This window comes from Sapajus apella, unplaced genomic scaffold, assembly GCF_009761245.1.
Source record: "Sapajus apella isolate SASKATOON/1434 unplaced genomic scaffold, GSC_monkey_1.0 scaffold130, whole genome shotgun sequence".
Taxonomy (NCBI): Eukaryota; Metazoa; Chordata; class Mammalia; order Primates; family Cebidae; genus Sapajus; species Sapajus apella.
The window spans coordinates 4015555-4039742 of NW_022437070.1; the positions used below are offsets into that span (position 1 = coordinate 4015555).

The 24188-nt window shown below is 50.2% G+C and overlaps 2 protein-coding genes across 5 annotated transcripts in view; both read left to right on the forward strand.

Annotated features, from left to right (window-relative positions):
• Positions 1-11231, forward strand: part of ETHE1 (ETHE1 persulfide dioxygenase) — an 18488-nt gene extending 7257 nt beyond the window's left edge. For all 3 annotated transcript variants that reach the window (XM_032262816.1, XM_032262817.1, XM_032262818.1), the window contains 4 exons: positions 7065-7194; positions 9791-9880; positions 10604-10720; positions 11032-11231. In XM_032262816.1, coding sequence (XP_032118707.1) covers positions 7065-7194; positions 9791-9880; positions 10604-10720; positions 11032-11084 — 390 coding nt within the window. In that variant the 3' untranslated portion in view covers positions 11085-11231. The remainder of the gene's footprint in view (positions 1-7064; positions 7195-9790; positions 9881-10603; positions 10721-11031) is intronic.
• Positions 11232-13448: 2217 nt separating this feature from the next.
• The window catches only part of PHLDB3 (pleckstrin homology like domain family B member 3), a 26057-nt gene continuing 15317 nt past the window's right edge, over positions 13449-24188 (forward strand). For both annotated transcript variants that reach the window (XM_032262828.1, XM_032262829.1), the window contains exons 1-8: positions 13449-13568; positions 14153-14382; positions 15977-16159; positions 16376-16513; positions 21487-21615; positions 22103-22270; positions 23681-23791; positions 23940-24023. In XM_032262828.1, the coding sequence (XP_032118719.1) occupies positions 14167-14382; positions 15977-16159; positions 16376-16513; positions 21487-21615; positions 22103-22270; positions 23681-23791; positions 23940-24023 (1029 nt within the window). In that variant the 5' untranslated portion in view covers positions 13449-13568; positions 14153-14166. The remainder of the gene's footprint in view (positions 13569-14152; positions 14383-15976; positions 16160-16375; positions 16514-21486; positions 21616-22102; positions 22271-23680; positions 23792-23939; positions 24024-24188) is intronic.

The window sequence follows — 24188 nt, forward strand, 5'->3', positions numbered from 1 at the left end:
GCGATCTCGGCTCACTGCAACCTCCACCTCTGAGGTTCAGGAGATTCTTCTGCCTCAGCCTCCCGAGTGGTGAGGAATACAGGCGCCTGCCACCATACCCAGCTAATTTTTGCATTTTTGGTAGAGACGGGGTTTCACCATGTTGGCCAAGGTGGTCTTGATCTCTTGGCCTCTTGATCCACCTGCCTCAGCCTCCCAAAGTGCTGGGATTACAGGCGTGAGCCACCATGCCCGGCCATAAATTAAACTTTATAATAGGTGTGTATGTATAGGAAAAAGAATAGTGTGTAGGGTTCTGTACTATCTTCGGTTTTAGGCATCCACTGCGGATTTTGAAATGTATCCCAGGCAATTAAGAAGGATTTACTATACATTTGAATAATGGAGTTTAGGAACCAAATGCAAAAGAGGCTGAGAGCTTTCTTGCCACCAGGGGGCAGTATAGGGCTCGAAGCGCCACGGCCAGTGAGCTGAGTGCTTTGCAGGATCCCTTCTGGGTTCTGTTTCTTTGATGGGAGTAGTTTCAGGTTTAGCTGCCACAGGAAACAGGTGAAAGAAAAGCTTTGGGGATGTGTCATGGGAATGATGCATCATGAAAAGGAAGAATGAATTTATTGAAAGAATTTGGAGTTAGGCAGGCTGAGCAGTTGAGGAAATCACTCGACAAGTTTCAGGGACAGTTGAGGCTTGTTTTAGGTCAAGATGTTACGTTCCCCACCCACAATTTCTTATTTTGAATTTTTTTCAAATCTACATTGATAAAATGTACAAAACATAAGAATACACAAGCACAGGGTGGGCACGGTGGCTCACACTTGTAATCCTGGCACTTTGGGAAGCTGAGGTCACGAGTTTGAGACCAGTCTGGCCAACATGGTGAAACCCTGTCTCTGCTAAAAATACAAAAATTGACCGGGCATGGTGACGTGCTTCTGAAATCCCTGCTACTCAGGAGGCTGAGACATGAGAATCACTTGAACACAGGAGGTAGAGCTTACAGTGAACTGAGATCGTTCTACTGCCCTCCAGCCTGGGCAACAGAGTGAGACTCTGTCTCAAAAAAAAAAAAAAAAAAAAAAGGCACAGATTTCATTACAGGTCATGAAACTTTTAGAACCACCCCCCTCAATTATGTCATTGCAGGTCATGAAACTTCTAGAACTCCCCCCCCATGCTTTTTGGGGGAATGAGAATGAAAAATGGGCAAAAAGACCAAAAACAGTTTCGATTTCACCGACTAGAGTTCCCGAGGCTACATTTTGAGACTTACTCTTTTACAAAACCTTTGTCACATCTAACAAAATATGCAGCAACTTTATATCATCATTAAATATTCAGCCTGTGTTCAGATGTCTTCAGTTACCCTAAGAATAATTTTTACAGCTTTCTTTCTCTCTTTCTATAAAAATAATTTTTACAGCTTTCTTTCTTTCTTTCTACTTCCTTCCTCCCTCCCTCCTTCCCTCTTTCCCTTCTTACTTCTCCCCTCTCCCTCCTCCTCTACCTTTCCCTCCTCTCTTTTTTTTTTTTTTTTTTGAGACAGGCTTTCCCTTTTGTTACCCAGGCTGGAGTGCAATGGCGCGATCTCGGCTCACCGCAACCTCCGCCTCCTGGGTTCAGGCAATTCTCCTGCCTCAGCCTCCTGAGTAGCTGGGATTACAGGCACGTGCCACCATGCCCAGCTAATGTTTTGTATTTTTAGTAGAGACGGGGTTTCACCATGTTGACCAGGATGGTCTCGATCTCTTGACCTCGTGATCCACCCGCCTCAGCCTCCCAAAGTGCTGGGATTACAGGCTTGAGCCACCGCGCCCGGCCTCCCTCCTCTCTTCTCACCTGTTGTCCAGGCTGGTTTCAATTTCCTGGGCTCAAATGATCCTCTCGGTGACTCAAAGTTCTGTGATTACAGGTGTGAGCCACGGTGCCCAGCCTACAGCTGTTTTTTGGAACCAGGAGGCAACTGATCTTCATGCTTTTTGTTTGACCATTATGTCTATTTAGTCTCTTCTGTGTGTGTGTTTTCCTTTTCCTTCTTTCGTTTTTGCTTCGTTTTTATTTTATGTTTTTATTTGTGATATATTCTTAAAAATTGTTTTTGGATCTAGTGGCTGGACATGGTGGCTCACGCCTGTCTGTAATCCCAGTGCTTTGGAAGACCGAGGCAGGTGGATCACCTGAGGTCAGGAGTTCAAGACCAGCCTGACCAATATGGAGAAACCCTGTCTCTACTAAAAATACAAAATTAGCTGGGTATTGTGGTGGGCACCTGTAATCCCAGCTACTTGGGAGGCTGAGGCAGGAGAATCGCTTGAACCTGGGAGGCGGAGGTTGTGGTGAGCCGAGATCACTCCATTGCACTCGAGCCTGGGCAACAAAAAGCGAAACTCCATCTCAAAAAAAAAAAAATCTTTTTGGAGCTAGAACAGTTTCATATCCTTTTGCCCCAGGATATTGACTTTTTTTTTTTTTTTTTTTTTTTTTGAGATGGAGTCTCACTCTGTCACCCAGGCTGGAGTGCAATGGCACGATCTTGGCTCACTACAACCTCTGCCTCCTGGGTTCCAGCAATTCTTCTGCTTCAGCCTCCCTAGTAACTGGGATTACAGACATGCACCACTTCATCTGACTAATTTTTATATTTTTAGTAGAGGCAGGGTTTCACCATGTTGGCCAGGCTGGTCTCGAACTCCTGACCTCAGGTGATCTGCCCACCTCGGCCTCCCAAAGTGCTAGGATTACAGGCATGAGCCACCGTGCTGGCTGCCATTGCCTATTTTTTAAAATTATTTTTGTTTTTATTTATTTATTTTGGGATGGAGTCTTGCTCTGTTGCCAGGCTGGAGTGCAGTGGTGAGATCTCGGCTCACTGCAACCTCTGTCTCCTGGGTTCAAGCGATTCTCCTGCCTCAGCCTCCCAAGTAGCTGGGTCTACAGGCGTGCGCCACCACACCCAGCTAATTTTTGTACTTTTTGTAGAGATGGGGTTTCACCATGTTGGCCAGGATGGTCTTGATCTCTTGATCTTGTGATCCGCCCACCTCAGCCTCCGAAAGTGCTGGGATTACAGGTGTGAGCCACCATGCCCAGCCTCACCTATTTTTTATTTTTAAAAGTGTAAAACAGGCCGGGCGTGGTGGCTCAAGCCTGTAATCCCAGCACTTTGGGAGGCCGAGGCGGGTGGATCACGAGGTCAAGAGATCGACACCATCCTGGTCAACATGGTGAAACTCCGTCTCTACTAAAAATACAAAAAATTAGCTGGGCATGGTGGTGCGTGCCTGTAATCCCAGCTACTCAGGAGGCTGAGGCAGGAGAATTGCCTGAACCCAGGAGGCGGAGGTTGCGATGAGCCGAGATCGCGCCATTGCACTCCAGCCTGGGTAACATGAGTGAAACTCCGTCTCAAAAAAAAAAAGTGTAAAACATTACTGAATTTTATTTCAACAGTATTGCTTTTAATGACTGTTGAGTATTCTATTTTTATATTAGTGTGTTTATCTTTTTTAAATTGATTTGCAAGATCTGTTTGTATATTAAGTATATTGACCACTGTGTGGTATGTATATGTTACAAATATATTTTTTGAGCATATTGGTTCTTTTTTTTTAATTTAATTTTTTCCTTGTTTTTCTATTTTTTAATTGTATTTGGGCACTGGGTCACATGTGCACATCCTGCATCCTGCAGGATTGTTGCATAGGTACATACATGCCATGGTGGTTTGCTGTCTCCATCCCCCCGTCACCTACGTTAGGCCTTTCTCCCTGTGTTATCCCTCCCCACCTCCCCACACCCCCACTCCCTACTCTCCTTCCTCTCCCCTCCACCCCTCCACCTACCCCGGTGATTGTTGTTCCCTTCCCTGTGCCCATGTGTTCTCACTGTTTGTCACCTGCGTATGAGTGAAAACATGTGGTGTTTGGTTTTCTGTTCTTGTGTCAGTTTGCTGAGAATGAAGGTTTCTAGATTCATCCATGTCTCTACAAAGGACACAAACTTGTTTTTTTTTATGGCTGCATAGTATTCCATGGTGTATATGTGCCACATTTTCTTTGTCCAGTCTATCATTGACGGGCATTTGGGTTGGTTCCAGGTCTTTGCTATTGTAAATAGTGCCACAATGAACATACATGTGTATGTGTCTTTATAATAGAATGCTTCATAATCCTTTGGGTATATACCCAGTAATGGGATTGCTGGGTCAAATGGAATTTCTATTTCTAGATCCTTCAGGAATCGCCACACTGACTTCCATAATGGTTGAACTAATTTACACTCCCACCAACAGTGTAAAAGTGTTCCTTTTTCTCCACGTCCTCTTCAGCATCTGTTGTATCCAGATTTTTTAATGATTGCCATTCTAACTGGCATGAGATGGTATCTCAGTGTGGTTTTGATTTGCATTTTTCTAATGACCAATGATGATAAGCATTTTTTCATATGTTTGTTGGCTGCATAAATGTCTTCTTTTGAAAAGTGTCTGTTCATGTCCTTCACCCACTTTTGAATGGGTTTATTTGTTTTTTTTTTCTTGTAAATCTGATTTTGTTCTTTGTAGATTCTGGATATGAGCCCTTTGTCAGATGGGTAGATTGCAAACAATTTTTCCCATTCTGTTGGTTGCTGGTTCACTCTGATGATAGTTTCTTTTGCTGTGCAGAAGCTCTTAAGTTTAATTAGATCCCATTTGTCTATTTTGGCTTTTGTTGCCATGGCTTTTGGCGTTTTAGTCATGAAGTCCTTGCCTATGCCTATGTCCTGAATGGTATTGCCTAGGTTTTCTTCTAGGGTTTTTATGGTGTTAGTTCTTACATTTAAATCTTTAATCCATCTAGAGTTAATTTTTGTATAAGGTATAAGGAAGGGGTCCAGTTTCAGCTTCCTGCGTATGTCTAGCCACTTTTCCCAACACCATTTATTAAACAGGGAATCCTTTCCCCATTGCATGTTTTTGTCCAGTTTGTCAAAGATCAGATGGTTGTAAATGTGTGGCATTGCTTCCAAGGCCTCTGTTCTGTTCCATTGGTCTATATATCTGTTTCTGTACCAGTAGCATGCTGTTTTGATTACTGTAGCCTTGTAGTATAGTTTGAAGTCAGGTAGCATGATGCCTCCAGCTTTGTTCTTTTTGCTTTGGATTGTCTTGGCTATGTGGGCTCTCTTTTGGTTCCATATCAAGTTTAAAGTGTTTTTTTTCCAGCTTCTGTGGTTTTGCAGGGTACAGCCTCCCTCCTGACTGCTTTCATGGGCTGGTGTTGAGTGTCTCCAGCTTTTCCAGGCACATGGTGCAAGCTGTCAGTGGATCTACTATTCTGGGATCTGGAGGGCAAGGGCCCTCTTCTCACAGCTCCACTAGGCAGTGTCCCAGTGGGGACTCTCTCTGGGGGCTCCCACTCCACATTTCCCTTCTGCATTGCCCTAGCAGAGGCTCTCCATCAAGGCTTCATCCCTGCAGCACACCTCTGCCTGGACATCCAGGCATTTCCATACAGCTTCCCAAATATAGGTGGAGGTTCCCAAACCTCTGTTCTTCACTTCTGTTCACCAGCAGGTTCAACACCATGCATAAGCCACCAAGGCTTGGGGCTTTCCCCTTCCAAAACAATAGCCTGAGCTGTACTTGGTCCCTTTTAGCCATGGCTGGGATGCGGAGCACCAAGTCCCGAGACTGCACAAAGCAGCAAGGCTGTGGGCCCCGCCCATGAAATCATTTGTCCTCCTAGGTCTCTAGGCCTGTGATGGGAGGGGCTGCTGTGAAGACCTCTGACATATCCTGGAGACATTTTCCCCATCCTCTTGGCAATTAACATTTGGCTCCTTGTTATGCACATTTCTGTATCAGGCTTGAATTTCTCCTCAGAAAGTGGGTTTTTCTTTTCTATTGCATTGCCTGGCTGCAAATTTTCATCTTTTATGCTCTGTTTCTCTTTTAAACATAAGTTTCAATTCCAAAGCATATCTTTCTGTATATGTAAAACTGAAATGAATGCTTTTAACAGCACCCAAATCACCTCTTGAATGCTTTCCTGCTGAGAAATTTCTTCTGCCAGATACCCTAAATCATCTCTCTCAAGTTCAAAGTTCCACAGATCTCTAGGGCAGGGGCAAAATGCTGCCAGTCTCTTTGCTAACACATAACAAAAGTGACCTTTACTCCAGTTCCCAAAAAGTTCCTCATCTCCATCTGAGACCACGTCAGCCTGGACTTCATTGTCCATGTCACTATCAGCAGCATGTCGGTCAAAGCCATTCAACAAGTCTCTAGGAAGTTCCAAACTTTCCCTCATCTTCCTATCTTCTCTCTTCTGAACCCTCCAAGTCTCTACGAAGTTCCAAGCTTCGCTGCATTTTTCTGTCTTCTTCTGAGCCTTCCAAACTGTTCAAACCTCTGCCTGTTACCCAGTTCCAAAGTTACATTTTCACGTCTCCTTAAAGCAGCACCCCACAATTTACTGTATTAGTCTATTCTCATGCTGCTAATAAAGGCATCCCTGAGACTGGGTAATTTATAAAGAAAAAGAGCTTTAATGGGCTCACAGTTCCACATGACTGGGGAGGCCTCACAATCATGGTGGAAGGCGAAGGAGGAGCACAGCCATGTCTTACATGGCGGCAGGCAAGAGAGTGTGTGCAGGGAAACTGCCTTTATAAAACTATCAGATCTCATGAGACTTACTCAGTATCACGAGAAGAGCATGGGAAAAACCTGCCCCCATTATTCAGCTACCTCTTACTGGGTCCCTCCCATGACACATGAGGATTATGGGAGGTATAAATCAAAATGAGACTTGGGTGGAGACACAGCCAAGCTATATCACCTTCCTAACCAGAGGTCAGATATTACTTGTATTTTTGTTGTTGTGTGTCACAGTTTTGTAGTTTTATTGTCATGCATCCACTTAGAGTTCACTCTGGTAATATAGGATTAGAGCCTAGGAATCTAAATTTTTTACCAAAATATTTATCTAGATATGACCCTGGGGTAGGGTGGGGCTTTGAGGGCCAGTTTCATCTTGAAGGCTTCTCGGTGACTGACTGTCTCTGTACTCTTCCACCTTTGCCAGGCCTTGGAGACCAGGGCCAGCCCTGGCCACACCCCAGGCTGTGTCACCTTCGTCCTGAATGACCAAAGCATGGCCTTCACTGGAGATGCCCTGTTGATCCGTGGGTGTGGACGGACAGACTTCCAGCAAGGTGACTGGCTCCTTTATCCAGCCCAAGATCTTCATATAGTTATGTATGTGTCAAGTGTTTAAGTATCTGTTACAAGAATGAATGAGTGGACTTTAAACTTTTAGGGGACTTCAGTATTAAATTCAAGGGGTTTACCTGCTAGAGCAGTGGTCCCCAACCTTTTTGGCACGAGGGCCTGCTTTGACGGAAGAGAATTTTTCCATGGACCATGGCAGGGTATAGTTTTGGGGATTCAGTTGCATTACATTTATGGTATACTTTATTTCTATTATTTTTACATTCTAATATATAATGAAATAATTATGTAACTCACCACAAGGTAGAATCAGTGGGAGCCCTGAGCTTCTTTTCCTGCAACTAGATGGTTCCATCTGGGAGAGATGGAAGATAGTGACAGATCATCAGGCATTAGATTCTCATAAGGAGAACATAACCTAGATCCCTTGCACATGCAGTTCACAATAGGGTTGCTGGTCCTATGAGAATCAAATGCTGCCACTGATCTGACAGGAGGCAGAGCTCCGGTTGTAATGGGAGCAGTGGGGAGTGGCTGTAAATGCAGTGAAGCTTCACTCACTCACCCGCCACTCGCCACCTTCTGCACACAGACAGTTCCTAACAGGCCACAGACGGGTACCCAGGGTTAGGGACCCCCATGCTAGAGTATGGGAAGAGTTAGATTCAGGGGCTTAGCTGCTGGGGGACAGTTAGATTCAGGGGTATGTTAGTTACATATGTGGGGCCAGCTTGGGCAACATAGTGAGACTACCTCTCTAAGAAACAAATATAGCTGCTAGGCACAGTGGCTTACGTCTGTAATCCCAGCACTTTGGGAGGCCAAGATGGGTGGATCACCTGAGGTCAGGAGTTCAGGACTAGCCTGGCCAACATGGTGAAACCCCATCTCTACTAAAAATACAAAAAATTAGCCAGGTGTGGCCGGGCGCGGTGGCTCAAGCCTGTAATCCCAGCACTTTGGGAGGCCGAGGCGGGTGGATCACGAGGTCAAGAGATCGAGACCATCCTGGTCAACATGGTGAAACCCCGTCTCTACTAAAAATACAAAAAAATTAGCTGGGCATGGTGGCACGTGCCTGTAATCCCAGCTACTCAGGAGGCTGAGGCAGGAGAATTGCCTGAACCCAGGAGGCGGAGGTTGCGGTGAGCCAAGATCGGGCCATTGCACTCCAGCCTGGGTAACATGAGTGAAACTCCGTCTCAAAAAAAAAAAAAAAAATTAGCCAGGTGTGGTGGCAGGCACCTGTAATCCAAACTACTTGGGAGGCTGAGGCAGGAGAATCACTTGAACTGGGGAGGTGTAGGTTGCAGTGAGCCGAGATCACGCCACTGCACTGCAACTGGGGAACCAGAAGGGAAACTGTCAAAAAAAATAAAAGAAAAAAGAAAGAAAAGAAACAAATGTAGCTTAAAAAAAAAAAAGTTGTTAGAGCCAGCGGTTTAATTACCAGGGAGCAATAATCCTTTTGGAGTCAATCTGCTAGGGGCAGCTAGATTTAGGAGTTTCTCTGTGGAAAGGGAGTATAGTTTCAGAGTCTCAGGGTTGGACCATCCTTTGAGCATGTGTGAGAATGTTGGGTTAACACTAGGTCTGGGATTTAGCTGCCTTGCAGGCAGAGGTGAGGCGGGATGAGAGGGTAAAAGAGAAACCACGATGAGATGACCCTTTTTTTGGCATCCCCAGGTCTTTTCCTCCCTTTTCCCTCTCTCCTTATCTCTGCATCTCAGTCTCTGTCTTTTTCTCTCCAAGGCTCCCCATCTTCCTTTTATTCATTTCCAGTACAGTCAGGAAGCTGAAAGGTTTAGGCTGAATGCAAGGTGGAAGAGAGGTTTGCCCCTTCTTAGGACTCAGAGCTGCTTGTGGGGACCATGGCTTCATTCTCCTCCTGGCCTCATGTCTTCTGTTTCTTTCTTCTTCCTTTTTTTTTTTTTTTTTTTTTTGAGATGGAGTTTTGCTCTATCGCCCAGGCTAGAGTGCAGTGGTGTGATCTCGGCTCACTGAAACTTCCACCTCCCTTGTTTAAGCGATTCTCCTGCCTCAGCCTCCCAAGTAGCTGGGATTACAGGCATGGGCCACTACACCTGGCTAATTTTTATATTTTTAAAAAATAATATATATAGATGGGTTTTCGCCATGTTGATGAGGCTGGTCTCTACCTCCTGACCTCAAGTGATTCCCCCCGCCTCAGCCTCCCAAAGTGCTAAGATCACAGGCATGAGCCACTGTGCCTGGCTTTGTCTTCAGTTTCTTACCTTCTAGTCCTCCTCATTTGTTCAGAACCCTTTTTTGGCATCCCCTGGATGAGAGTCAAGGTCACAAACGACACTCTCTGGTGCTTCCCCGGTCATTCCAACCTTGTTTACAGCCATGCTGAATTTCTCAGGGTTCCTCAGTTCTTTGTGTGTGCTGTTTTATCTGCCTAGAATGCCTTTCCCTGTCCTCTACTTAGACAAAGGGATATTGACAGAAGGAGAGGGTTTAGCTATAGTGATTTTATCCTCCCACCCTTTTCCTGAAGGAAGGGATTAGAGTCTTCTGTCTTGTTGATCCACTGACCTCTGATCGTTCCTTCCCCAGGCTGTGCCAAGTCCTTGTACCACTCGGTCCATGAAAAGATCTTCACACTTCCAGGCGACTGTCTGGTCTACCCTGCTCATGATTACCATGGTGAGGTCTTCCTGGAGGAGGTGGGGGGCGTACATAACTTTGAAAGGGGAGTGTAAATCTCTGTAATCCTTGTAGTGCGTGAAGCCAACCGGTCTCAGAAAATTCTCTGGCCAAAAAAAATTAAATTCTTGAGGCTGGGCATAGTGGCTCACACCCATATTCCTAGCATTTTGGGAGGCCAAGGCAGGAGGCTCATTTGAGCCCAGGAGTGAGTTTGAGACCAGTCTGAGTAACATGGCAAAACCCTGCCTCTACAAATACAAAAAATTAGCCGGGCATGGTGGCATGGTCCCAGCTACTTGGGAGGCTGTGATAGGACTACTTGAGCCCAGGAGGTTGAGGCTGCAGTGAGCTATGATTCTATCCCTATACTCCAGCCTGGGTAACAGAGCAAGACTCTGTCAAAAAAAAAAAAAAAAAAAAAAAAAAAAGAGAGAGAGATAAAGTGCTGTGTGCGGATGTAGAAACTATGTGATTGCCAGACATCTAGAATTCTGCAGGATGTGGGTTTTCCTGAGCCTTCCTTTTGGAGCTTAGGGAACTGCAGGAAAACTACATTTCCCATAGTGCCCATGGAGGAGGGAAAACTATTTTAGGAATATTCTGGTGAAGAGCCTGTTAGTCTCCTGCCAAAGAGGCACCCAAGGATTCCTGGGAAATGTAGTTCTGAGAGGCCCAAGGCACTGGACTCCTTGACTTTCCTTCCCCTCCCTTGGCCACTAGGGTTCACAGTGTCCACTGTGGAGGAGGAAAGGACTCTGAACCCTCGGCTCACCCTCAGCTGTGAGGAGTTTGTCAAACTGATGGACAACCTGAACTTGCCTAAACCTCAGCAGATAGGTGAGCCGCTGAGGACCTGGACTTCTGGGTCTGAGGGAGGAGGAGCTGGGGACCTGGGCTCCTGGGTCTGAGGGAGAAGGGGCTGGGGGGTCTGGACTTCTGGGTCTGAGGGAGGAGGGGCTGGGGACCTAGACTTCTGGGTCTGAGGGAGGAGGGGCTGGGGGCCTGGACTCCTGGGTCTCAGAGGAGTGGGCTCAGGACCAAAACTCTAGTTCCCTGAAGAGGAAAGTTTCCTAGGATTTCCGGGTCTTCAGTGGGGCCTGGGGTTCTGCCTAGGCCCCTCAGTTTCAACCTTGATTTATTCCTTTCAGACTTTGCTGTTCCTGCCAACATGCGCTGTGGGGTGCAGACACCCACTTCCTGATCTCACCTCTGTCAGATGCTCCTACCCAGTATGAATGCACTTGAGGGGAGAAGGGGGTGGCGTTGACACCGCACCTCTCCTTTCCCACCCCACTCTCGAACCCCAACCTCTGGAGCTTTCTAAATAAAACTTTTTTTTTTGCCATGAGTCTGACTTCAGCCTGTTTTCTGGGGTTTTCTTGGGTTTCTGGGCCAAACGGGTTGGAGTTCTGGTCCTGTGGAGAGGCTGGGAGGTCCAAGAAGCCTGCAAGGAGATTTCTTTCTTTCTTTCTTTTTTTTTTTTTTTTTTTTGAGGCAGAGTCTTGCTCCTGCGCCCAGGCTGGAGTATAATGGTACGATTTCGGCTCACTGCAACCTCCACCCTCAGCCTCCTGAATAGCTGGGATTATAGGCGCATGCCACCACGCCCAGCTAATTTTTGTATTTTTAGTAAAGACAGGATTTCACCCTGTTGGTCAGGCTGGTCTCGAACTCCTGACCTCATGATCCTCCCACCTTGGCCCCCCAAAGTACTGGGATTACAGGCGTAACTCACAAGATCAAAAACAAACAGGGATATATGGGGCAGGTCTTCTTCTCACCTTGGATTAGAACACTGGCTTGCTTTTGAGCCACTTCCCACTTAGCCCTGGAGTAAGGTTCTTTACTTCCCTAGGCCTCAGTTTTCTTATCTGTAAAACGGAAGTAATAATAACAGGGTATTGTGGTGCTCTGATGAGTCATACGTGTGTGAGTGCTTGGCATTTTGCCTATCAGTGTTCACCATTGAAGTTATTATCATTTGGAAGGATCTTTTGGGTACTTCCTGGCTTGGAGTGACAGTAGACACAATGGTTAAGAACATGAACTTTGAATCCAGTGATCCGAGTTTTAAATTTTTAATTTAAAAAAAAAAAAAAAAGAACATGCACTTTCAGAGAGTGAAGCCTACATTTTACCATTTATAACATGTGTAGACCTTGGCTACATTTTTTTTTTTGAGACAGGGTCTTAACTCTGTTGTCCTGGCTGGAGTGCAGTGGTGCATTCAAGGCTCACTGCAGACTCAACCTCTTGGGCTCAAGAGATCCTCCTACCTCAGCCTCTGGAGAAGCTGAGTTTATAGGTGGGCACCACCACTCGTGGCTAATTTTTGTTTTTTTTTTTTTGTTTGTTTGTTTTTTGTTTTTTGAGAGTCTCACTCTGTTGCCAGGTTGGAGTGCAGTGGCACAATCTCAGCTCACTGCAACCTCTGCCTCCTGCCTGAGCTCAAGTGATTCTCCTGCCTCAGCCTCCTGAATAGCTGGGATTACAGGTGTCTGCCAACACACTCGGCTAATTTTTGCATTTTTAGTAGAGACAGGGTTTCATCGTGTTGGCTGGGATGGTCTCTATCTCCTGTCCTTGTGATCTACCCACCTTGGCCTCCCAAAGTGCTGGGATTACAGGCATGAGCCACCACACCCAGCCTAATTGTATTTTTAGTAGAGACAGGGTTTCTTCATGTTGCCCACGCTGGTCTTGAACTCCTGTCCTCAAGCAATTCACCTGCCTCAGCCTCCCAAAATGCTGGGGTTCCAGGCGTGAGCCTCAGTTCCCAGGCCATCTTGGGTGCATTTGTCCTCCTCAGCTTGTATCCCCAAGTATAAAATGGAGATAGTAGGCCAGGCAGGGTGGCTCATGCCTGTAATGTCAACACTTTGGGATGCCAAGGCAGGCAGATTGCTTGAGCCCAGGAGTTGAAGACCACCCTGGGCAACATGAAGAAACCCAGTCTCTACTAAAAAAAAAAAAAAAAAATGGAGGTAGTAATCACTTTCTTGCTGGGCAGCTTTGAGGGTGAAATTAAATGACCGAGTGTAAAGTGTTCAGCACAGCTCTTGACTTCTAATCATCCCTTTTCATATACCAGTTATTTTCCTGTTTTCGCCCAGAGAGGAAAGGGTCTGGCTGAGACCTTTAACCTCTGCCCTCCACCCCATAGCAAAATTGGGGGGGGGGGGGGCGGTACACTTCCCTCAGTCTGGGCAGGTCTCTGACTCAATTCAGGGCACCCCTTCCCCTTGTCCAGCTCCCCAAACCGGTCAGGGCCCTTTTAAAGGGCTCATTAGAGGGGAGAGGTCCCCATCTCCATTCCTGCCTTCCTTTCTGAACTCCCAGGGACTGGACATTAGAGAGGCACCCGTACAGAGGTGGCCAAGACTCCTGGCCCTCCAGGGGGCAGGAATGGGGGTCTGGAGTGAGACTGGGAGGTCGCGATGCTGAGTTCCACGAGGGTGGGACCGGTGGGGCCGGGATGGCCGGATGCCTAGGCCGCGGGTGGGGCAAGCCCGTCGCTCCCTCCTCCCTCGGGAGCTGTTGGACCTGTTGTCCCCCCTCCACTTCCGGGCTGCTGGGGAGGGGGACGGGGCGGCCTCTCTCTCCTCCCTCTTCCCCTGCCACCTGTCTCATAGGCAGAAGCGGCCGTGCCCAGCGCGCAGAGAGGAGCGCGCCGAAGCCTGAGCTGGTGAGGGGGCTGAGGCTGCGGGGAGGTGGGGGCTGGGCTTCGGAATCTCAAGGACTCCGACTCCTGGCTTGTCCAGAGGAGGGGAGCCTGGGAGCCCCGACTCCTGGATTCCTGGGTGAGGCGGCAGGGGCGCTGTTCCCCTGCACAGTGGGGTCGGGACTAAGCCTACGGGGCTCCGGGGAGGACGCGGCGGGAGCCGAGCTGCTGAGTCCGGGAGGGAGAAGATGGCTCGCTCTAAGAGAGTCCAAGAGATTGTGGGGGGCTGCTGGGAGGGTACAAGGCCTGACACCTGGAGAGGGAGGGGAGGCGGGGTCGAAGGGGCCAGCAGGGGGCGTGCTACGACCCCGGACTCAAATTCCTGTCGCCTTGGAACCATCAAGCCCCGCCTCTGGAAACTTCAGGACTTGCGCCTTTGAACTCTTAGGCCCCGCCTCCTGGGGGGGGTCTCCGCGCCCCGCCGCAGACTCGCTCGGCGCTCGGGCCTCCTAGGCCCCGGCCCCGGCCCCGCCCCGGCCCTCCCAGGCCCCGCCCCCGCCCCAGGCCCCGCCCCCGCCCCAGAACGCCTGGTCCCGCCCACCTCGCAGGAGCCCAGGCGGCCATGGGGACGCGGAGCAGCCCCGAGGAGGGGACCCCGCCGCCGCCAGTCCCCGAACGCGATGTGGAGGTCCAGCACCAGGGCCATCCCGAGGAGACCCGGGAACAGGGGGCTCCCGACGTCCTGGAGGAGCCTTCGAGCCGGGGAGGAGCTGAGCGGGAGGCGGAGGAAGAAGAAGAAGGGGGAGAAGGCAGCAGCACCGAGAGCAGCCGCGACGCGGTGAGTGGCCGGAGGGCGACCGCGCGGGGGGCCTGGACCGACGGGGACCCAAATAGGTGGCCGAACAGGTAGACAGATAGAGGGAAACCGGAAAGGCAGAGCGCCGGAGACAGGGCGAGAGACCCAGTGACAGCAGAGACTACTGAGACACAGACACCGGGACACGGAGCCAGAGAGGCAGAGACGCAGAGAACCAGATAGACAGAGCCACGGGGAGGCCCCAAGAACGGAGATGGACCCAAACGGGCGACAGACACAGAGAGACGGGTATAGAGGACCCAGATAGGTGGCTCAGGCCTGTAACCCCAGCACTTGGGGAGGCCGAGGGGAGGATCGCTTGAGCCGCCCAGGAGTTCGAGACAAGTCTGGGCAACATAGCAAATCCCCGTCTCTACAAAAAATACAAAAATTGTCCAAGCGCAGCGCCGCGTGCCTGTAATCCTAGCTACTTGGGAGGCTGAGGCAGAAGGATGCTTGAGCCCAGGAGCTGGAGGCTGCAGTGTGCTATGATTGCACCACTGCACCACAGCCTGGGACAGGGCAAAACCTATCTCTAAAAATGAGAGGGAGAGACCAGATAGACAGAGACTCAGAGACAGAGGGACCCAGAGAGAGGAGAGACTACTGAACAGAGAGAACCCAACAAGTAAGAGTTGCAGAGAGATCAAGAAACCAGACAGAGGCCCAGAGACATGGAGACTGAGAGACAAAGACCCAAAAGAGATAGAGACACAGTGAGACCGGAGAAGAGAGTCAGAGAGGGGAATCGAGTCGGAGGGAAACCTAGAAATAAATGGCAGAGATGCTCAGAGAAACAAATAGAGACAAACCTCGAGAGAGGGAGATACTCCTAGGGAGAAAGATCTAGTGACTCGGAGTTAGCGGACAGATACTGAGTCCGTGAGATGGGAAGGGGTGGAGAGAGAGACAGAGAGACAGATCCAGGCACTACGACAAAGTGACGCCAAGAGAATAGGACCTGGATAGAGAAAAAGAAACACCTTTCATAAGTCGGCTTTGTATCCCCCCACCTCCCATACGGTACTGCAAGCCTCTGTGGTCGGTGTGGTCGGGTAGTCACTGGACTTGCACCCTCCCCCACTCCGACCTTAAATACAAGAGGCTAAGGCCGGGCGCCGGGACTCGCGCCTGTAATCCCAGCACTTTGGGAAGCCGAGGTGGGGGAATCGCCTGAGTCTAGGAGTTTAAGACGAGCCTGGGCAACATAGTATGACCCCTTCTCTACAAAAATAAATAAATAAATAAATAAAGAGGTTGGCGTGGTGGTGAGCGCCTGTAGTCACAGCTGCTCAGGAGGCTGAAGCGGGAGGATCGCTTGAGCCCGGGAGGTCGATGCTTCAATGAGCCGTAATCACACCATTACACTCCATCCAGTGAGACCCTATCTCAGGACAAAAAGAAAAAAAAAAAAAAAAAAAGAAGAAAAAAAGAAAAGAGCCTGCGACAGATTATGGGAGTGGTGTTTGTGTTAGGTGGACTGAGACCTGCTGAGGGGGATGTGGGTGGGGACCAGACCTATTTTGAGATTGCAAGGGGGGAGGCATCTCCACTCACCACGCCCCTTCAACTTCAGCCCGAGGCTACGCCTTCGATAGCGAAGGTGGCCACACACCCCGCATCCACCTCTTTGGGGGATGGGGTGCGAGGGGCGGCGCGGCGTTTGCGTGGACAGCAGCTGGAGGCATTGACTCGCGTGGCCCTGATGGAGCAGCGAGTGAAGGAGCTACAGCGCCAGAGGAAGGAGCTGAAGATCGAGGTGAGGCCGCGGTCCCCTTGGGAAGCCTGGCCCCAACTCAAAGGGAACCCACAAGGCCGAACTCCCAGCCTTTTCCTCCAGTGGGATCAAATTCTAGGCCCGCCCGCTTCGAGCCTCCCTACAAATCCAGGTCCCTTCAAATCCAGTACTTCAGGCCCTGGGCTTCTTCCTTGGACCCAGGCGCCGGAGGCCCCAGCCCTTGCATTCTCTCTGCAGATGGAGGTGGAGGTGGCCCTGTTGCGGGGCGAGCTGGCTGGGGAGCGAGTGGCCGCTCGCCGGGAGGAGGAGCAGCTGCGGGAGCTGCTGGGGCAGCAGGCGGCCTCGGAGCGGGGTGGCTGCCAGCAACGGGAACAGGTCTGTTTGGCTCACTGGGTCTTCATCTGCAGTCTCATCATGTATGTTGGTGGTGTGCTCCTAGCCACCTGCGTCCCGGGGTTGTCCCTATTCCCCAAAGGAGACATTTGGGCTTCCGAGAGAGTGAGGGGCTGATGCCCCCTCCTGTTTTTCCTCCGCCCTCACTGGGCATGATTTTGGGGGCTCTTCCTTTGTCCCTGTCGTTTCTATTTAAATGTGGGTTTGTAAAAACTTCCAAATCGGTCGGGCGTGGTGGCTCATGCCTGTCCGCGTAGCAGTTTTGGAGGCTGAGGCAGGTGGATTGCCTGAACTGAATAGTTCGAGACCAGCCTGGCCAACATGGCAAAACCCCGCCTCTGCTAAAAATACAAAAATTAGCCGGTGAGGTGGTGGAGTCCTGTAATCCCAGCTAAGTAGGAGGCTGAGGCAGAAGAATCACTTGAACTGGGGAGGTGGAGGTTGCAGTGAGCCAAGATCACACCATTGCACTCCAGCCTGGGAGATAAGAGTGAGACTAAGTCTCAAAAAAAGAAAGAAAAAAAAAATTATAAACCTACAATAGTCAGGCAGCTCCCATGTCCTGTGCCCACCAGCTTCAGCAATGATTAATATTCTTCCATCCTTTTTTTTTTTTTTTTTGAGATGGAGTTTCACTCTAGTCACCCACTCTGGAGTGCAGTGGCGCGATCTTGGCTCATTGCAACCTCCACCTCCCAGGTTCAAGCAAATCTTCTGCCTCAGCCTCCCAAATAGCTGGACTTACAGGGGCCTGCCAACATGCCTGGCTAATTTTTTGTATCTTTAGTAGAGACAGGGTTTTGCTATGTTCAGCAGGCTAGTCTCCAACTCCTGACCTCAGGTGATCCACCCTCCTGGGCCTCCCAAAGTCCTGGGATTACAGGCATGAGCCACTGCACCCTGCCAATATGTTTTCATTCTTGTTTCATATCTCCAATTTATTCCCATCCCTAGTTTTAAAAGCCAATCCCAGACATCATATGGCCTGTACATATCTTTAGAGTGTATCATTGACAGATAAAAAACCATTTTGGCTGGGCGAGGTGGCTCACACCAGTAATCCCAGTACTTTGGTAGGGCCAAGGTGGGAGGATCTCTTGAGCCAAGAGTATGAGACCAGCCTGGCAACATAATGAGACACCATTTCTGTGAAAAATAAAAATACAAAAATTAACCAGGTGTGGTGGCATGCACTTGTGGTCTCAGTACTCAGAAGACTGAGGTGGGAGGATCAGTTGCACCCAGAAGTAGAGGCTGCAGTGAGCTGTGATCATGACACTGCACTTCAACCTGGGTGACAGAGCAAGACCCTGTCTCAAAAATAATAGTAATAATAAGTTCTTAGTATCATCTTGTTTCTGGTTAGTTTTTATGTTTCCCAGATAGTCTCAAAACACCAGTTAACAGGTGGCTTGTGGCTGGGCGTGGTGGCTCTCGCCTGTAATCCAAGCACTTTGGAGGCCAAGGCAGGCGGATTACCTGAGGTCGGGAGTTCAAGACCAGTCTGACCAACATGGTGAAACCCTGTCTTTAAAAAGAAAGAAAAAACAAACAAACAAACAAACAAACAAACAGGTGGCTTGTTTGAATGAAGTCCCCAAAGGCCAGTGTGTTTTGTTGCTATGTCTTACCTATTGTTTCATCTCTGGTGGTTCCCAACCCCTGTGTCTTCCCTGTACCGTTTATTGGAAATACCCAGTCTTCTGTCTCACAGGCAGAGCACGGCTGATTGCATACCTGTGGCGCCCCGAACATGCCCCTGTTTCTGCAAGCAGGTGTTGGTTAGAGGGAGAGGTTGGATCATATTCAGAAGTGCTTTAGTGCTTCCTGGGCCAGTGTCAGGAAACCCGTCTCTGGTGGTTGTCCAGACTTCATGAGGTCACACTGGTCTCTTCTTAAGAAGCTTTTGGGCCGGGCGTGGTGGCTCAAGCCTGTAATCCCAGCACTTTGGGAGGCTGAGGCGGGTGGATCACGAGGTCAAGAGATCGAGACCATCCTGGTCAACATGGTGAAACCCCGTCTCTACTAAAACTACAAAACATTAGCTGGGCATGGTGGCGTGTGCCTGTAATCCCAGCTACTCAGGAGGCTGAGGCAGGAGAATTGCCTGAACCCAGGAGGTGGAGATTGCGGTGAGCCGAGATCGCGCCATTGCACTCCAGCCTGGGTAACAAGAGTGAAACTCTGTCTCAGACAAATAAAAAAAAAAAAAAAAAGAATCTTTTGGCAGGCATGGTGGCTCATGCCTGTAATCTTAGCACTTTGGAAGTCCAAAGCAGGTGGATCACCTGAGGTCAGGAGTTCGATCGAGGCCAGCCTGGTCAACATAATGAAACCCTGTCTCTACTAAAAATACAAAAAATTAGCCTGGTGTGGTGGTGGGCACCTGTAATCCCAGCTACTCGGGAGATTGAAGCAGGAGAATCGCTTGAACCCAGGAGGCGGAGGTTGCAGTGAGCCAAGATCCTGCCACTGTACCCAGCCTGGGCAACAAGAGCAAAACTCTCTCTCACAAAAAAGACTATTTTATCTGAAGATTCTAACGTCCATATCAGTGGGCATTGCTTAGGTCAGTTATCATTATAGGTTGGAAAATGGTGACTTGTGATTTTGTCAGTTTTTTTCTTTGCAAATGTCTTGTTTGTTGGCATTTCCTGGAGCTGGGTCCTGGGCCCTCATTTATCCTCAAAGATCACTTATTTCTCCCAGGCTTTCTCTTCCAAGACAGAAATGTGCCCTTCTTCCTAGGGTACTGGCTACTAAGTACTCCTTTCTCACCCAGATCCAGAAATCCCAGTCATAGCCCCTTCTTCCTCATAACCAAGAATCCAGGCTCTTCGCCCCTCCTTCATTAGACCCAGGAGTTCAGGCCCTCAGTCCCTCCACCCTCAAACCCAGGAGTCCAGGCCCCCAGTCCTTCTTCCCTCAGACCCAGGAGTCCAGGCCCCCAGTCCTTCCTCCCTCAGACCCAGGAGTCCAGGCCCCCAGCCCCTCCTCCCTCAGATCCAGGAGTCCAGGCCCCAACTCCTCCTCCCTCAGACCCAGGAGTCCAGGCCCCCAGCCCCTCCTCCCTCAGACCCAGGAGTCCAGGCCCCCAGCCCCTCCTCCCTCAGACCCAGGAGTCCAGGCTCCAGTCCTTCCTCCCTCTGGTCCAGGAGTCTGGCTGCTTCTCCTTCACCATATCCAAAGCTGACCTCAGCAACTCCCTTCTCCACATTGTTTGTCTTGCTGTCCCTTTGATCACCAGGGCAGAGTCCTGGACTTTGTGCTGGACACCTCCCTGCCTCTCACCTCCAAGCCCTCCGCCACCATATCCTGTCCTTTCTGCTTCCTAATCCTCCCTGTCTAGTCCATCTCTTCCAGCTCCACTGCCCAAGCTCCAGCTTAGATCTCATCCTCACCACTTGGAGGACTCCAGAGGGAGCTGCTCTCCACCCCTCTAACCCATCTCCCAGAGGGATGATTCCTAGGCTCTACTCCCTCCTTTCAGTCCTTCTGTGGCTCCCATATCCCCAGGCTGACCAAACCCACCAGGAGCTGGCCGAGCTGGGCTTCCCACTGTCCTCTCCCACCACGTTCTTCCCACCACCACATCCTCTTCCACTCTGGCTGGAGTTTGTCCCCCAGACTTCCTTTACTTTTCAACTTTCATGCATTTGTGCCATGCCGTTTCCTCTGCCCAAAATGCCCTTCTGGCTCCTTTTATTTTCCCAGATCTAAATGCTCCCTGATTTTTTTTTTTCTTTTTAGACAGGGTCTTGCTCTGTCGCCCAGGCCGGAGTGCAGTAGTGCTATCACTGCAGCCTCAGCCTCTGGCAGACATTGTTCATCATTCTGGGTCCCCACTGTCTCTGGGTTTTACTGCCCTGATCTTTCCAATTGACTGTGTTCCCACCTGGAGGGCAGGGCCCAGATACAGTCCACTTCTGCATCCCCATATCACAGAGCATGAATAGGTTTTGCATTCATTCCTTCTCTTCTCTTCTTTTCTTTCTGTTTTTCTTTCTCCTTCCTTCCTTCCTCTTTCTCTCTCTTTCTCTCCCCTTCCTTCCTTCCCTCCCTCTCTCCCTCCCTCCCTCCTTCCTTCCTCCCTCCCTTCCTTCTGTCCTTCCCTCTCTCTCCCTTCCCTCCTTCCTTCCTTTCTTTCTTTCCTTCTTTCTTCTCTTTTTTCTTTATTTTTTTCTCTCTTTTCTTTTCTTTCAAGACAGAGTCTCCCTCTGTCACCTGGACTGGAGCAGTGATGGAAACACAGCTCACTGCAGCCTCGACCTCCCTGGCTCAAGCAATCCAGCCTCCCAAGTAGCTGGAACTACAGGCATGCACTAACACACCCCCCGAATTTTGTTTTTTTTTGGAGACAGAATCTCGCTCTGTCACCCAGGCTGGAGTACAGTTGTGCGATCTCAGCTCACTGCAACCTCTGCCTCCTGGGTTTAAGCAATTCTTCTGCTTCAGCCTTCTGAGTAGCTGGGATTACAGGTGCCTGCCACCATGCCTGGCTAATTTTTGTATTTTTAGTAGAGACGGGGTTTCACCATGTTGGTCAGGATGGTCTCGAACTCCTGATCTCGTGATCTGCCCACCTCAGCCTCACAAAGTGCTGTGATTACAAGCTTGAGCCACTGCGCCTGGCCAGCCCTAATTTTGTAAATTTTGTGTAGAGATGGGCTCTCCCTATGTTGCTCAGGCTGATCTCAAATTCCTGGGCTCAAGAGATCCTCCCACCTTGGCCTCCCAAAGTGCTGGGATGTTAGGTGTGAGCCACCACACCTGGCCTCATTCATGTCTTTAAAATCTGGGAGCTGACTGGGAGGGAGGCCTGCACAGGAGTGAATCAGATAGATGAAGTCCCTGCCTTTGTAGAGCTGACACCCCAGGCCGGCTCTGAGATGTGGCTGGCCTCTGTTTCCCTCTCTACACTCAAGCTGAGGCTGAGGACCTGATTGTTCTCTCAGGAACAGAGGCGGCTGAGCCAGGAACGGGATCGCCTAGAAGGTCTTCGCCAGAGACTCCGTGAGGCGCAGGGACAGCTTGACTCACAGCCCGAGGACCAGCGTGAGCGGCTTCTGCAGGGTGTGCAGGAGGTAATGACCCTCTGGGTTTTGTTTTTTTTTTTTTTTTTTTTTTTTTTTTTTTTTGAGATGGAGTCTTGCTCCATTGCCCAGGCTGGAGTGTAGTGACATAATCTTGGCTCACTGCAACCTTCGCCTCCCAGGTTCAAGCGATTCTCCCACCTTATCCTCTTGAGTAGCTGGGACTACAGGTGCACACTACCACACTCAGCTAATTTTTGGAATTTTAGTAGAGACGGGGTGTCACTGTGTTGGCTAGGCTGGTGTCGAACTCCTGACAGGTGATCCACCCACCTCAGCTTCCCAAAGTGCTGGGATTATAGGCGTGAGCCACAGCGCCCAGCTGGCCGTTTGGTTCTTAGCCCCTTCCTCCCCCAGGACCCAGGAGTCCAGGTCCTCAGTCACCTTCTTCCTCAGACCAGGAGTCCCAGCCCTAGCCCACTACTCTCTGGGGTCCTAGGGACCCAGGTCTCCAGCCTTTTTGCGTTCTGATCTATAGATGAGGGAACAGCTGGATGTGGCCCAACGTGCCTATGAGGACCTAGAGTTCCAGCAACTGGAGCGGGAGAGCCGGCAGGAGGAGGAGGAGGAGGAACGGGACAGCCCGGGGCCCCAGGCACCAGACCCCAAGGTCCAGGAACTTCAGGCCAGCATGGCACAGCACAGAGTGAGTCATGCCCAGCAGCCCTGCCTCCCTTGCTGCTCTTGTCTCCCCTGCTCTGTCTGCCTTTTACTCTGTCCTCGTTTCCTGCCTGTCGTGTTCTTCTGAATAGTAACAACAAGAGCTGATACTGAAGAAACATTTACTAACGCCAGACATGGTCCTGAATGTTTCATGAGTATTTCCTCATTGAATCCTTACAACAAACCTATGAGGCAAGTCCTATTACATTTTTTTTCCATGTTATAAATGAAAACGCTGAAGGCCAGGGTGTTTAAGTAATCTTTTCCAAGCTTCCTTGGTTGGTAAGGGGATAGAGCCAGGATTTTTTTTTCTTTTGAGATAGGGTCTCATTCTGTCATCCAGGCCGGAGGGCCATGACATGCGTACAGCTCACTGCAGCCTCGACCTCCTGTGCTTAAGCAATCCCCCCACCTCACCCTCTCCAGTAGCTAGGACCGCAGGTTCGAGTCCCCACACCTGGATACTGTTTGTAGTTTTAGTAGAGACAGGGTTTCACCTGCTCTCAAACTCTTGTGCTCAAGCGATCCTCACACCTCAGCCTCTCAAGGAGCTGGGATTACAGGCATGAGCCACAGCCAGGATTTGAACAAACTTGGTTTTCACCACCACGTTCTTTGCCTCTATTCCAAATAGACGCTCCACCAGATCCTTCCTGGGAGCTTCACATTCACAGAGTTTCCGAAAGCTGTGGATTAGACAGCTCTTCTATGAGCGGGGCGGGGTGGCTCACGCCTGTAATCTCAGCATTTTGGGAGGCTGAGGTGGGCGGATCGCCTGAGGTTGGGAGTTTGAGACCAGACTGACCAACATGGAGAAACCCTGTCTCTACTAAAAATACAAAAAAAAAAAAAAAAAAAAAAAAAATCAGCTGAATGTGGTGGCGCATGCCTGTAATCCCAGCTACTTGGGAGGCTGAGGCAGGAGAATCGCTTGAACTGGGAGGTGGAGGTTGTGGTGAGTGGAGATCACGCCATTGCACTCCAGCCTGGGCAACAAGAGTGAGACTCTGTCTCAAAAAAGAGAAAAGAAAGCTCTTCCGTGGGTCTCCTTTCCCTCCCTGTTTCTGGATCTTTCCCTGGCCTGCTGGCTTTCCTTTTCCCTGAGTCTTTGTCTACCTCTCTGTCTTTTGGGGCCTGTCTTGGTCGCTGTTCTTTCTGTCCATCCCTGTCCTCCCCAGTCCTCCCCAGATCTCTTCTGGACCCTCAAAAGGGAGGAGGGTCCAGGGAGCTGAATGCTGGGTCCCCAGCCCTGGACACTCGGATCCCATGGTCTCCTGGAGGGGCTGGCGCAAACTCCAGCTCTGCAGGCAGATGTGGTCCTGTGGGAGGGTGGCCTGCAGGGCCAGCTGGGGCCTTGGCAGCTGAGTAACCGGGACAGAGGGGTGCTCTGCAGCGCCGGATCCGGGTCCTAGAAGAGCAGCTCAAGTCACTGGGGGAGCAGATGGCAGCCGAGAGCCGGGGGCTGAGCCGGAAGAAGGAGGAGGCCCTTCAGGCCCTGTCGCAGGTGAGCTCCCTGGCACCTGTCCCACCGTCCCCACTTGCCCCAGGGCATCCCACCACCTCCCTGCACCCCAGATGTCTCCTGACATTCGGGAAAGCAGCTGGGACAGCCCACTCTGACCTTGACAGTAGCCGTCGGTATCTTCTGCTAGGAACGCAGCCGGCTGCTCGAGCTCAGTCGCCTTCAGGGAACACCTGGTGGGGACTTCTCTGAGCCCAACCCAGCCCTCACTAAGGTATGGGGATTTTTATATGACTGTCGGCCCCTCCACTCTCAGACCCAAAAGTGCAGGACACTAGCTCTTTCCTCTCTCAGGCCCAGGAGTCCAGGCCCCCAGCCCCTCCTCCCTCAGGCCCAGGAGTCCAGGCCCCCAGCCCCTCCTCCCTCAGACCCAGGAGTC